General features: G+C 49.8%; 1 protein-coding gene across 1 annotated transcript in view; it reads left to right on the top strand.

Moving 5' to 3' along the window:
* MPP1 (MAGUK p55 scaffold protein 1) overlaps positions 1-13,228 on the top strand; it is a 68,871-nt gene that overhangs the window by 34,400 nt on the left and 21,243 nt on the right. Inside the window, exons 2-5 of the mRNA XM_051967749.1 lie at positions 5,366-5,515; positions 5,994-6,072; positions 7,976-8,061; positions 8,484-8,552. Of these exons, the coding sequence (XP_051823709.1) occupies positions 5,366-5,515; positions 5,994-6,072; positions 7,976-8,061; positions 8,484-8,552 (384 nt within the window). The remainder of the gene's footprint in view (positions 1-5,365; positions 5,516-5,993; positions 6,073-7,975; positions 8,062-8,483; positions 8,553-13,228) is intronic.

Genomic DNA, 13,228 nt, shown 5'->3' with positions numbered 1-13,228 from the left:
CTGATCCTTCCAAGTTTATGGCCCTAGACAAGTCACTTAACCTGCCTAGGACTGAATATCGTCATTGTAATGGGCTGAGGCTTGAGTTGATGCACTGAGGTCCCAAGCACGTGAGGCTAAATAGTCATTGGACCATACTCTATTAAAATATATGCTTGGAGAAAAAATGCCCCCCGCCCACTCTTTGTGCAAGTCCTGATGTGTCGTATAGGAAATGACGTTTTTGGTGGGTGGAGGCAGGGGAGTGGAGAAGGAAGGGGAAGGAGAGACTGCTGGCTGGCGTTTTGACTCAGCTGCTCAGATGGCTATCGCGACGGCCCTTCAGCTCAGATCTCCCTCTGTTAGCCGGCTTCCTGTCGCAGCTGCCCGTATTGCTATCGCAATCCTTCTTGCCCATATTGCTATCGCAATCCTTTTTCACCTCTTCACTTCAATAAAGATTGAAGATTTTTCCCTTAACCTGAATTCCTGACTCCGGCTGATTTTAAATACGCGGTCATCACACTTCATCTGTCAAATGAAGGATGATTCAGTTGTTGAAGTCTAGATTTGGGCTACCTAAATGAAATTAGGGTTTAGTTGAGGTCTAGTGGCAGGTTCGGGGTACAGGGAGTCAAGCAAAGCTCCCCTGCAACCCCCTTGGATTTGGCGCAAGGATACGGCGGTAAATGGGATCCAGTAGCGGCGCGAGTTCCCAATAAAAGCATTTATTGGCCCGAGAGCTAGATTGATAAAAGAGGTTTATTATTGGGTTTGGAAGTAAGGAGATAGGTGAAGATAGAGATAAGGAGGGCACCGGACAGAGGGTCCAGCGGACAGAGGGTCCTCACATGGCTACCATGTTTGGAATCTCTGCAAAGAGGGGTTCCCAGCGTGGCCTTTTTATAATAGGAGACTTAGCTCGAGGGGCTTTGGGGTGTAGCCCCAAAGTTGGCTCAGATCCAGGTGGGGCTGGGACAGGTCCGGTTCTTCTATTGGAATTCAAAGGCACCAGGATTTGTGTCAAAGGGTAATTACATTCACTAGGAGGGGATGGGAATCTAGAAACTAATCTTTCCCACATCATTCCCCGCTCAAGCAGTTGGAACTTAAATTCATTTAAGATAAAAGACATGGGGCAAAGTCTCTTATTGAGACAGAATTGAAGATTTTCTCCTTCCAGGATTTTCCAAGTTCGGGGGTCCCCTCTTCACAGTGACCAACCTCTGTGGATCTCTCTATCTTAAGATCTAGGCTTTTGTTCCTCTGTGATAGAGAGAGCACTGAATACATAGGAATAAAAGGAAATAGCCCCTGTCCCTAATGTGCTTTAATTCTAGTGGGAAGGATGGCTTTTTGGGGGTTATGTGATAAGTTCATCCTGGGTTGCCAACAGGACTTCCCCATGGAGATGGCTTTCAGGTACATGGGAATGTGGGACTGGGATTCAGAAAAACATTAATAATAAAGAGAAGGAGAAGGAAAATGAAGGAGGTGAAATTATATAGCACATGCTAAGTCTTGGCTTTACAATTCTTATTTTATTTGATCCTTATAACGATCCTGGATGGTATGTTATTATGATTCCTATTTTACAGATGATATAACTGAGGCAGATTGGCCAAGTGATTTGTCTGTGAAATCAGGTCTTCCTCACTCCAGACCTGGAATTTCATCCACTGCACCAGCTAGCTATATGAAGGCTGAATAGACAGAGTAGAATTTCCTTTAAAGTAGGACTGTCTCTGTATCATCATCCAGCCTGCAGGATAGCAGACCTTTAAGAAATGTTTGTCGAATTTATACGGCAATATAGTCAAGACAAACAACCGCGAGAGACTTGAAATGCCGATCAGCACAGTGACCTACCATAATTCCAGGGAATTCATGATGAAACAACTCTCCGCCTCCAGAGAGAGAGAGAAATTGGATGGACTCAGGGCAGATGGGGGCGGATTTTCTTTTCCTTCTTTCTTATTTTTAGACGTGACTAATGTGAAAGACTAGCCACATTTGTAATGGGCTTTGTTTTTCTTGCCTTCTCAATGGGTAGTGGAAGAGGATGTGGGAGGGAGAGAATTCAAAACTGAAAAGAAAACAGAATTGACTTTTTAAAAAGACTCATTGATTGAGTCATCTTTGTAGAGAGGTTAATTGAATGGAGGAGTGTGGTTGAAATTGCCAAGGATGAAAGTGTTAAGAGAGAAGAGGGCCCAAGAGAAAGGCTGGCAATGAGTAGTGGCACTGGTAGGAGAATACCGTTTTTATAGCTAGAAGAGACTGTAGAAATCACTTAGTTCCATTCATTTTACAGATGAAGCAGCTTCTCCAGGATCACAAGAGGTAGGAAAGAGCAAAGCAGTGTTTAAACCTAGTTCCTCTTAACTCCCCAAATGGTTGATAGAGGCCTTTGGCTGTCACATCTCCTTCCCCAGCTTGCCTTTGTAATTCAGAGTCGTTACAGTCATTATATTTGTTTTCCAGCACCCAGCACAGAGCCTGGCACATAGCAGATACTTGGTAAATGCCGGTGGATTGATTTAAATACAGCGGAGCGGATTGCCATGGCTCCATCTTCTAGGCCCTTGGGTTCCCAGCAGGAGGGAGGAAAGGGAAGCCAAAATCAGTCATCATCGTAGTGTGACTCGATTTCACTTTATTGTTCTTTCTGCTTCACTCTGCGTCAGTTCGTGTAGGTCTTTCTAGGCTGCTTGGATTCCCTCCTATTTGTTATTTTCTGTGATGAGCTTAGTGATCCTACAAGTTTACATCCAGTACTCTTGCACCCAGGGGCTTATGGAGGCTGGATCTGAGGGAAGTCCAGGTTACAAAGGAATGGAAAAGTAGTTAGTGAGAGGATGGAGTGTAGAAGCTGGACAGTACAAATGGACCAAGCTACAAGACAGCAGCAAGGTCTAGAAATGCCTTTTTAAGGCCGAAGGGAAGCAGAAGTTTTGGGTTGGTGGGTTTTGGTAGGAGGGGAACAAGAGGAAATGATTGATAATCCACGTTCCTACAGGTGGCAGGATCATGAAATGTAGATGTTCCAAAGTGCCTTGGAGAGCTAGTCTGCCATCCAGATGGTCCAGGGGAGAATGCCAAGTCCTTGAAAAGTGCCTGAGTTGATATCCAGAATAACAGATCTGGGATTTCACTTCAGGCCCTAGGACTGGAAGTCTACCACTCAGATGAGCTCAAGGTTACTGATTAAGACTTAGACCTAGAAGGGATCTGAGAGAGCTGTCTATTCTTTTTTTTTAATTTAATTTAATTTTAATTTTTATTTTTTTTATAGCTTTTTATTTACAAGACATATGCATAGGTCATTTTTCAGCATTGACAATTGCAAAACCTTTTGTTTCAAATTTCCCCCTCCTTTCCCCCACCCCCTCCCTCAGATGGCAGGTAGACCAATACATGTTAAATATGTTAAAGTATAAGTCAAATATCATATATGTATACATGTCCATACAGTTATTTTGCTGCACAAAAAGAATCAGACTCTGAAATAGTGTCCAATTAGCCTGTGAAGGAAATCAAAAATTCAGGCAGACAAAAATAGAGGGACTGGGAATTCTATGTCATGGTTCACACTCATTTCCCAGAGTTCTTTCCCTGGGTGTAGCTGGTTCAGCTCATTCCTGCTCTATTGCAACTGATTTGGTTCATCTCAATGCTGAAGAGAGCCACGTCCATCAGAACTGATCCTCATATAGTATTGTTGTTGAAGTATAGAATGATCTCCTGGTTCTGCTCATTTCACTCAGCATCAGTTCATGTAAGTCTCTCCAAGCCTCTCTGTATTCATCCTGCTGGTCATCTCTTGCCAAACAATAATATTCCATAATATTCATATACCACAATTTATTCAGCCATTCTCCAGTTGCTGGGCATCCACTCAGTTTCCAGTTTCCGGCCACTACAAAGAGAACTGCCACAAACATTTTGGCACATACGGGTCTCTTTCCCTTCTTTAAGATCTCCTTGGTATATAAGCCCAGTAGTAACACTGCTGGGTCAAAGGGTATGCACAGTTTGATAACTTTTTGAGCATAGTTCCAAACTGGAGAGCTATCTATTTCATCTCATTTTGTAAATGAGGAGAATAGTGATTGGCTCCAAGTCACACAGTCAGCAGAGTCAGGATTTGCATCTGGGTCTTCTGATTGTTCACCAAAAAAGTGAATGCAGTCAGCGGATGGAGTGGGGAGATGTGCAGAAGGGTCATCGTCTAGTGAGAAGGTCAAGTTCTAGGTAGAGTGTGACGTTCAAGCGAACCCAGTCAGCAAGATTTTATGACTTTCTGCAACAGTGCACCCATGAGGAGAGAGAGAGTGAGGGCAGGAGACCGGAATCAGAACTGGCTAACAGTTGAAAGTCCAGAGATTGGGAGAAGAGGGCGTGAAGGACATTGTTAAGAATGCTGATTCCGGACTCAAGGTTTTGAGAGGGAAAAGTGAAGTGTGATCCTGGGTGATGTGCTGGGAGAGAAGGGACCACAATGAGACCTGGGCTGCTGGGTCATACACTGAGAGAGTTTTAAGAGTTCAAGATCACTTTCAGGTGACGGTCACATGGGTCCTAAGGGCAACCAACTTCTGGGTAGCTGAAGTAATATGGAAATGGAAGCATGACAGGTGAGGAGCTGAGGAATGAATGACTTGAGGGATGGTCACTGGGTATGAGGTGTGGAGTGAAGAAGAGCAAAATACTGTGAGTTAGGAATTGAACTCGTTGAGAAGAACAGTGATAACTTGTAGACAGTTGTAACGTCAGCAGGTGGTGGGGATCTCAGAGAAGGAGGGGCTGTGGAATTCTCCTCCTGGCCCTGAGTGAAGAGGACAGCAAAAAATGGAGATAGCTCCCTTTCTAGAAAAGGGAGGGCCTTCTGGGCTCGGGGGTTCTTCCCAGCTGCCACGTTGGGTGGATTTGGGCCCCCTGTTCGGAAATACTGTGCTTTCTGGTTTTCCTCATGATCTTCCACTTGAAAACTGGTCTGGACCCCACCGCCCGTCGAGGGAGAATACGGTTTCTTCGCCCCGCGTGTCCCAAACTCCAGTCGCTTCCCTTTGCCGTTGCCTCTTCCCGGCCTTAGTTTTTCTAGCAGGAATCGTTTGTAAGACATTAGTAAAGAAGACACTGGCATACCCACACAGCCTGTGTTTGGTCTGGCCTGTGTGTGGGCTCAGTGTCTCCCAGGGCTCCTTGCTGACTTGTGGGGAGAAGAGCCTCCAAGGGCCTCCTTTGGTTGAACAAAACTTGTGCCCTGTGGCCCTGGGGCCGGCCGGGCGTCATTCGGGCTGCCCGTCTGACTCTTGGAAGGAGGGGCCTTTGTGGTAGATTTGCTGCCAAGGCCTTACTCTAACGGGCACTTTGCGCTTCCCAGGTTGCTTCCTTTCCCTCCAATGCTGTGACTGAGGACATATACACCAATGGGTCTGCTGCACCAGCTAGTCCTGGACCCGGCCACGGCAGCCACCGGGAGCCACGCAAAGTCCGCTTCATTCAATTTGAGAAAGTCACCGAGGAGCCCATGGTGAGCTGGTTGGCAATCCTCCCCTCTCCCTCCTTCTTCTTCCCTACTCCCTCTCCCCGCCCCTCCTCTCCCCCCCAGCACAGATCAAATTATCTTTAGCTAGAGTATGATGGGCAAGTACGTAATCATGGGTTCCTTCCTGCTGCCAAATGTTCCCTGGGCTAGAAATAGGAAACTTCACAAAGCTGCTTGCCCACTTACTAAATTTTTTCCCCAAGAAGCCCAAGGAGGCCTATTGTGGTACAGCGGAGGGAACACTGGCCAAAGAAACTGAACTCATTCACCCTCTCAGAGCCTCAGTCTGCCCATCTTTAAGATGAGACTGATAGCACTTTACAAACAACACCTCGGGTAGCTCGATGAAGGCGAAGATGCTGTTTTTGGAATAGCCCCTGTCGTTGTTGGGGCCGAGCCTGCCACAGCAACACAGCCCGTCTTCCTTAACGTGAAGGGCCCTCGACATTTTCCTTTCTTCCAGGGAATTACTCTGAAGCTGAATGAGAAGCAGTCTTGCATGGTGGCCAGAATTCTCCATGGAGGCATGATTCACAGACAAGGTAGCTTTCAGGGTTGCCCTGAGCACCCTTCTCTGGTGTGGGGGAGGGAGTGTGCCCATCGCCCGGTAGGGGATCCTGGAGGAATATTCACCACTCCTGGACCTAACAGGGAGAGCCGTGCCAAAGTGATCGGCAGCAGCCCAGTCCACCATCCGCTCTGTACGTCCAGTGGCCGCTGGTCGCAGACGCTTCTTAAATACCTACTGTGTGCCAGGCGGTGTGCCGAGCTGATCGCTGGGAGACGGGGAAAGGCAAAAGCACAGTCCCTGCCTGTGATGACCGTGTATTTAAAATCAGGCGGAGTCAGGAATTTGGATTAAGGGGAAAATCTTCAATCTTTATTCTCAGTAGAGGTGAGGGGGGATTGCCATAGCAATATGGGCAGTGAAGAAGGATTGTGATAGCAATATGGGCAGCTGCCACAGGAAGCCAGCTAGCAGAGGGGGATTAGACATGAAGGGCCATCGCAATGGCAATGTGAGCAGCTGTGACAAGACACCAGCCAGCAGTCTCTCCTTCTGCTTCCCTCTCCACTCCCCTGCCTCCACCCACCAAAAACATCATTTCCTATACAATACATCAGGACTTGCACAAAGAGTGGGCGGGGCCATTCTTTCTCCAAGCTTATATATTAATAGATTATAGTCCAATGACTATTTAGCCTCACGTGCTTGGGACCTCAGTGCATCAACCCGAGCCTCAGCCCATTCCACCTGCCCTCAAGGACCTTAGAGTCTAACATACATGTCAAGTATCGTGTGGAACACGAGTAATCCCTGACTCAAGTGTAAAAGAAGTTTTAAGAAACCTGAAATAATTCACACGACACCGGCTTATGACCTACCGTGACTGGCCCGGGTTCAGGTTCAGCCCCTGATGCCTAAAAGCTGTGTGATCTTGGACATTTCATTTCTTAGTGCTCCAGAGCTTTCCTCTGTGGAGCAGCCAGCCATTGGGCTGTAAGGGGAGAGTCCAGAAGAAGGGAAGCAAAGTGCTAGGGTGCGTGGCCCAGAGGGAAAACTGGCATTCAGAGATCGCGGCCAGCCGTCAAAGCTTAGCGGAGCTGAAGCTTGAGCTGGGCCTAAGAGGGTGTGGGGGCGGTGGACAGGTAGAGGGAGGCGAGGGGAGCTTGTATCCTCCGAAGGGAGAGCTTGGCGGTGGGAGGCCACGTAGCTTGGTTGGGCCTGGACCCCCTGCGGCCCCAGCATTCGCTGTGGAGCACAGCCTGGCCCAGGAGGAAGCCGTACCTCGCCCAGGAGTCACTCGGCCACACGTGGGTGTTTCCAAATGGAAGCGGAAGCGAGACTTTTTGACTTCCTGCTTCTGAGACCTGGTCCCCTGCCTCTCTCCCCGAGTTCCTCCTGTGTGCCTTTGATGTTCCCTTGGCCTTTCCTTCCTCCCCACCCCCATATCACTCTCATAGCCTTTGCCTCCTCATGGAAGATTCTCCCAGGTGTCCACAACGGGCACTGAGAATGCCAGTTACTCTGCAAAGGTGGTTTTCTTTTTTAGAGAAAATCTTGCCTTCCCGCATCATGTCTTTTTTGCTCTGGGATTTGGGAAGATGCTGGGGAGCCCCCAGATTGAGGGGTGCGTGGCTGATTCTGATTCCTCTCCCTCCTTGGGGTTTCTCTATCAACTCGTGCCCCACAACAGAAACGGGGCGCTGGCTGAAATTCCTACAATCCCAGGATAGGGGGAGGGCTTTTGCCTTCATGTGGAAGAAAAGGCCTTGACTGGGCTGTAAGAATGGAAGAGCTGGAAGTCTCCCCTCTGCAGCCCCTCACCCCTGGCTCTGGATCCAGCCTCTGGTGCCCATACGGCATTATGTCTGAAGTGAGCAAGACGTTGAGTTGGCTTTCCGCAGGTTTCCTGTCCTCAGTTCGTTTTCTCTTCCCGGCAGGCTCCCTTCACGTGGGAGATGAGATCTTGGAGATCAATGGCATGAGTGTGACCAACCATTCTGTGGATCAGCTGCAGAAGGTGATGGTAGGTATGGGGGCCCTCGGCAGTCCCAAGCCCACCGTAGCTTTGGGAGCTAATTGAATGGCTGCCTCCTGAAGGCAGATGTTGCCTCCCCTTTCTCGGTGTGTATAAAACGAGTTTTGATTCACAGGCGAGATTTGGATGAGAGGTAAATGTACGCGTTGGGAGCGTGTTCCAAGCTTCTATAGGGGAGCACTGAGGTTCGCTGGTCAGTGGATGGCGAGGGTTTGCCTCGGCCTTAGCAGAAGGCACAACCGGCACCCACGGTGCACGGGGGGGCCGCAGTTACCTTAGCCAGCGGCCGACAGCTTGAGGGCACTGTCTCCTTGTTTCTTCTCTCATACCTGAAGACACTGAGAGACTCAACAAAGCCATGTTATTCATTCCTGCATTTGCTTCGTGTTTCCTCTTCTTCTGTCCAATAGAAAGAAACCAAAGGAACGATCTCCTTAAAAGTGATTCCCAACCAGCAGAGCCGGCTCCCTGCTCTCCAGGTAGGTGTCTTTGTGTCGTCTAGAAGCCCTTATTTATAGATAATGAAGGTTACACTAGGAGCTTGGCCCCTTGAGGCCTGCTTGCCTGGGACTCAGACCAAGTGGATGCGGAGGAGCTGAAGAGAAGGCCTCTGGTGATCTGTGGCAAGGCGCCACGTTCACGGGAAGGGCCGTTATTCAGTCCAGAGTGCTGTCCGTGGTCCGGGGAGGCTCTTTGGGATGTGGAGCTTGCCCGGGAGCCGGAGGAGCCCGGACAGCCGGCTGTAGACGCTGGGCGTCAGCCCTTCACTCGCTTCATTGAGAACATGCTGGACTACAGCAGGAGGCTCGCTGCCCCTGCCTCTTCCTGAGCAGTCCCTGGTGCAGAGCAGTGGAGACGGTGCTACGTCTTCCATTCATTTAAGAGTATTTATATAGTACTTGAAGATTTATCCCTGCTAGCTTCTTTATGTCTCACAAAAGTGCGAGGTGGGGAGGAAACAAGGGAAGTGTTTCTTTTTTTGTTTTTCAATCATTTTAAGTCACATCCTGATCCCATTTGGAGGTTTCTTGACAAAGGTACTGCATTAGCTCGCCATGTCTTTCTCCAGCTCAATTTACAGAGGAGGAAACTGAGGCAAACAGGGTTAATTGACTTGTCCAGGGTCACACAGTTAGTGTGTAAGGCAAAATGTGAACTCAGTTCTTCCTGACTCCAGATCCAGTGCTCTACCCACAGTAGTGCTTCCTAGCTGCCCAGAAGTGCCTCTGTTATCCCCATTTTACAGAGGAGGAAATGAGTGTCCAAGTGATGTGCCCAGGTTCACCCAGCTAATAGTTTACGGGACGGACAGAATTATTGCAGGCTGGGAAGGCAAAGAAGTGGCTGTGGTGGGGTTGGAGTGAGAGGGATGACCATTGGGTTTGACTGGTCTCAAGTACCGATGCTCTTTCATGGGTCACCCAGAAGTCCTTGCGGAGGAGTGGGCACGGAGAGTGGGAAGAACTTCTCTTCCCCTAAGCACAGTAATAGAGGCTTTCTTGGATTGATCGCTGTGCATTATCATAAGCTCCCAGCATGCTCAGGCACCAGGATTTTAAAGACAAAATAATGAATCAGCCCCTACCCTCAAATTGCTAATACATGCCCCATCCCCATTTTTGGGAATGATTGGCAGAACTTGTCACCAGCTGGAATAGAGGACAAGAGATGTGAACTGGGATTGTTTTCATTGCTTCTGGCATCTTGGCCTCAGTTTCCTAATCTGTAAAATGGAGCTAGTTAAGATGGTCTTTCAAGTGCCCTCCAGTTCTAAATTTGAATAAAACAATTGCAAAATCTGCAATTCTGTGATTATGGGGCATTTATCCAGGGCCGGGGACTCTCCTGGGCCCTAGAAATAGGAAAAGCACAACAAGCCTGCCCTCCGGAAGTTTGTTTTACTGGAGGAAGTGTGCACACAGAGAAATAGAAAGGCGTGAAGATTATTTGAGGGGAAGGATGTTGTAAGATCACAAAGGGAGCCTGTAAAGTAGAAGGCCCTTTCCTCCCTCCTGCCTTTTTGGGGTTTGAGAGGTGGGGTTGGCACATTGGGATCATGGGAAGAGAGACGGTCTGTAAGGATAGATGGCCAAGGAGGTGAACTCGGACCGTAGGCATCATCTGAAGTTTGATTTGAGTAAAGCATATGGTGAGACTTTGGCCATTGCTAGAATGATGTTGGCTGGGGGCACTGGGGATCCTGGGAGAAAGAACCCGGCAGACTGGGCTGCCCAACAGATCTGTTGCTGGGCCTCCCGGCCTTCCTGTTCTTGGCGGCCGTACAGCTCCAGCTGTTGTTATCGTCCTCTGGGCATCCTCTAAGATCCTTTTGCACACCTCTGTATCTCCTCAATGCTTTGGCTCTGCCTCTGGGGAGTTTCTGTGAACAACAGTCAGACTCTCTGTCCTCGCCACCCTTGGGATAAGAGAGTTCATCTGATCTGAGGCCATCCTTTTCTGGAGGCTTCGAGGAGTTCACCTAGCTGAGCAAAGAGGTGGAGGAAGTGAGGATTGGAGGCCGAGTGCTCCTGGAGTCCCAAGCTAGGTTTTCCCACCAGGTCCTGAAGATTGGCTTGCTCCTCGAATTGGTTGATTTGGAACGTACCAGACTGACTGGATGTGGATGTGTGGATGTGTCTGTATCTGTAGGAGAGAGAGAGAGAGAGAGAGAGAGAGAGAGAGAGAGAGAGAGAGAGAGAGAACATGCACGTGTGTGTGTGTGTGTGTGTGTGTGTGTGTGTGTGTGTGTTTCCTAATCCAATCCCATAGAACATGCATATCTATTTGGGGGGGGGGGGGCTGAAGGTGACTGTTCCCCCGGACTCTGTCCTGAAGCATCGCATCCATACCCCTGGGCTGCGGTCATCCCTTCTCTCTCTGCACACGCACCCACTCCCACTCCCACTCCCACATAGCCTGCTGGGAGCTCTACCCAAGTGTCCTTTTGGCACCACTTCCCCATGTCCAAAGCTAACCTCGTCTTCTGGGACGAGCAGCTGGGAAATGGGGGGTTGGAAGCAAGAAGGCAGAGCAGAGGAGGGGGCTCATTCCTGAAGGGCTCACAGCCACGGACAATGCCTTGATTGGGAAGGTGGAGATTCTTGTTCAAGGGGGGCGAGGAGACGGGTGTTGCTGCAGAATATGGCGGTGGGAGGTCAGGGAGGACAACAGGACTAAAGCTAGGAGGAACCTGGCTTCTGAAGGCCTTGAACACCAGAGAACTTTGCACTGGATCTTGGAGTTGGTAGGGAGCCACTAGAGTTTGTTGATGGAGATGGGGGATGGACATGGTTCCGAGAGGCCCTTCAGGAAGAGCTCTGCAGCTGAGGTGGGCGGGGGGAGGGAGAGCCTCGGGCAGGCAGATGCACCCAGGAGTGAGGTGCTGGGGGCCTGCAGTCGGAGTGGCGGCCACATCACGGGACAGATGTCAGGGAGACAGGCGGCGGATCCAGACAGTGAGAGGCGGGAGGAAGGGAGCCTGAGAGACAGGGAGGCTGAAGGCCCTGGCCAGACAGGAATGGGGAAAGGGGGGAGGGGAGCAGGAAAGGCTTCCGGAGACAGAATGCGCCCGGCTTGGGCTGTGTGCAGTCGGAGATACTGATGGGCCATTCCCTGCCTTTCACATTGGCTTTGTGGACTGTCTCTCCAATAATGATCAAAGAGCACATACATTTGCACATACATTTCCTGTATCGTTTTTGATTTTCATCCTGTTTTACAGAAGACCGGACTAGCTGGTCTCGGTCAAGTGATTTGCTCAGTTCTCCAGGTAGTGAGTGTCAGGCTCAGGATTTGATCCTGGGTCCCGTGACCCCACGTTTTGGCCTCTAATCATTTTTGGTGCTTCTGGGAGCTAAGAAGGGAACAGTTGGGAGGTAGAAGACCTTGTTGGAGGCCAGATTGTTCAATTCAGGAGACCAAGAGGGATAATGAGAGCAGAGACGGGGCCGCTAGGCTGGGGACGAACTGTGAAAGGGCCTGCAAAGTCTCCAGCTGGAAGGCTGGGATCCTCCTCCCCACATGAGCTCCTCCTCCCCGGCTCTGGTCCAAGACGGGCATTTCCCGCTGTGGGCAGAGCCAAACGGCCGGTGAAGCCGGATTCTATGGGGATGGCCGCGTGGCGGGGAAAGAGTCCCAGCCTACAAGAAGCTGATGTCGTCTTGGGGGAAAACAGATCCATAAACAGCCATTCCTGGATTAGAGCTCAGGACGTTAAGGAGGTTGAGGGTGCCTCCTTGATATAGAGAATCATGTCCCATCATTATCATCATCATCATCATCATCATCATCATCATCATCATCGTCGTCATCATCATCATCATCATCATCATCGTCATCATCATCATCATCATCATGGCTGGGCTTTCTTGAAAGTTTGCATATGTTATCTTGTTGGGTTCTCATAACAACTTTGAGAAGTAGGTGCTGTTTTAAGCCTATTTTACAGCTGAGAAAACTGAGGCACCGACTTGCCCAGGGTCATCCAGCTAGGAAGTGTTTATGGTAGAATTTGAGCTGCTCAGATCTTTGTGATTCCTAGGGCAGTGCTCTCTGCCACCTAAGTGCTTCTCCCTGAGTGAGAAGAGCCAGTCCCCACTTCTTGGGGTAGGTAAGCCTCAAAGGGCTTCCAGGGCTTCCAGCTCCTCATGTCTAAGATGATCAACTTAGCTGATGTCCAGATCCCAAATTGGAGCTGCCCCCAGACTCCACATAGGGAACACCAGCTCTCGCCATCCTTTCTCCAGCACCGCTTTTGGACTGTGGGATTGGGGTCTCATTTAAACAGCAGTGGGGAGGTCCAGGGTGTGGCTGATGGGGAGGCGCTTCTTATCTTAGGCACTGACTTGGGCATTGGGGAAGGGAGGACTTGGGGACGGGGAAGGGAGGACTTGGGGATTGGGGAAGGGAGGACTTGGGGACGGGGAAGGGAGGACTTGGGGATTGGGGAAGGGTGGATTTGGGGACTGGGGAAGGTAAGACTTGGGTATTGGGGAAGGGAGGACTTGGGGATTGGCGAAGGGAGGACTTGGGGATTGGCGAAGGGAGGACTTGGGGATTGGAGAAAGGCGGATTTGGGGATTGGCGAAGGGAGGACTTGGGGATTGGAGAAAGGCGGATTTGGGGACGGGGAAGGGAGGACTTGGGCATTGGGGAA

Source organism: Antechinus flavipes, chromosome X (assembly GCF_016432865.1).
Source record: "Antechinus flavipes isolate AdamAnt ecotype Samford, QLD, Australia chromosome X, AdamAnt_v2, whole genome shotgun sequence".
Taxonomy (NCBI): Eukaryota; Metazoa; Chordata; class Mammalia; order Dasyuromorphia; family Dasyuridae; genus Antechinus; species Antechinus flavipes.
This window is presented reverse-complemented; position numbering and strand designations above follow the sequence as displayed.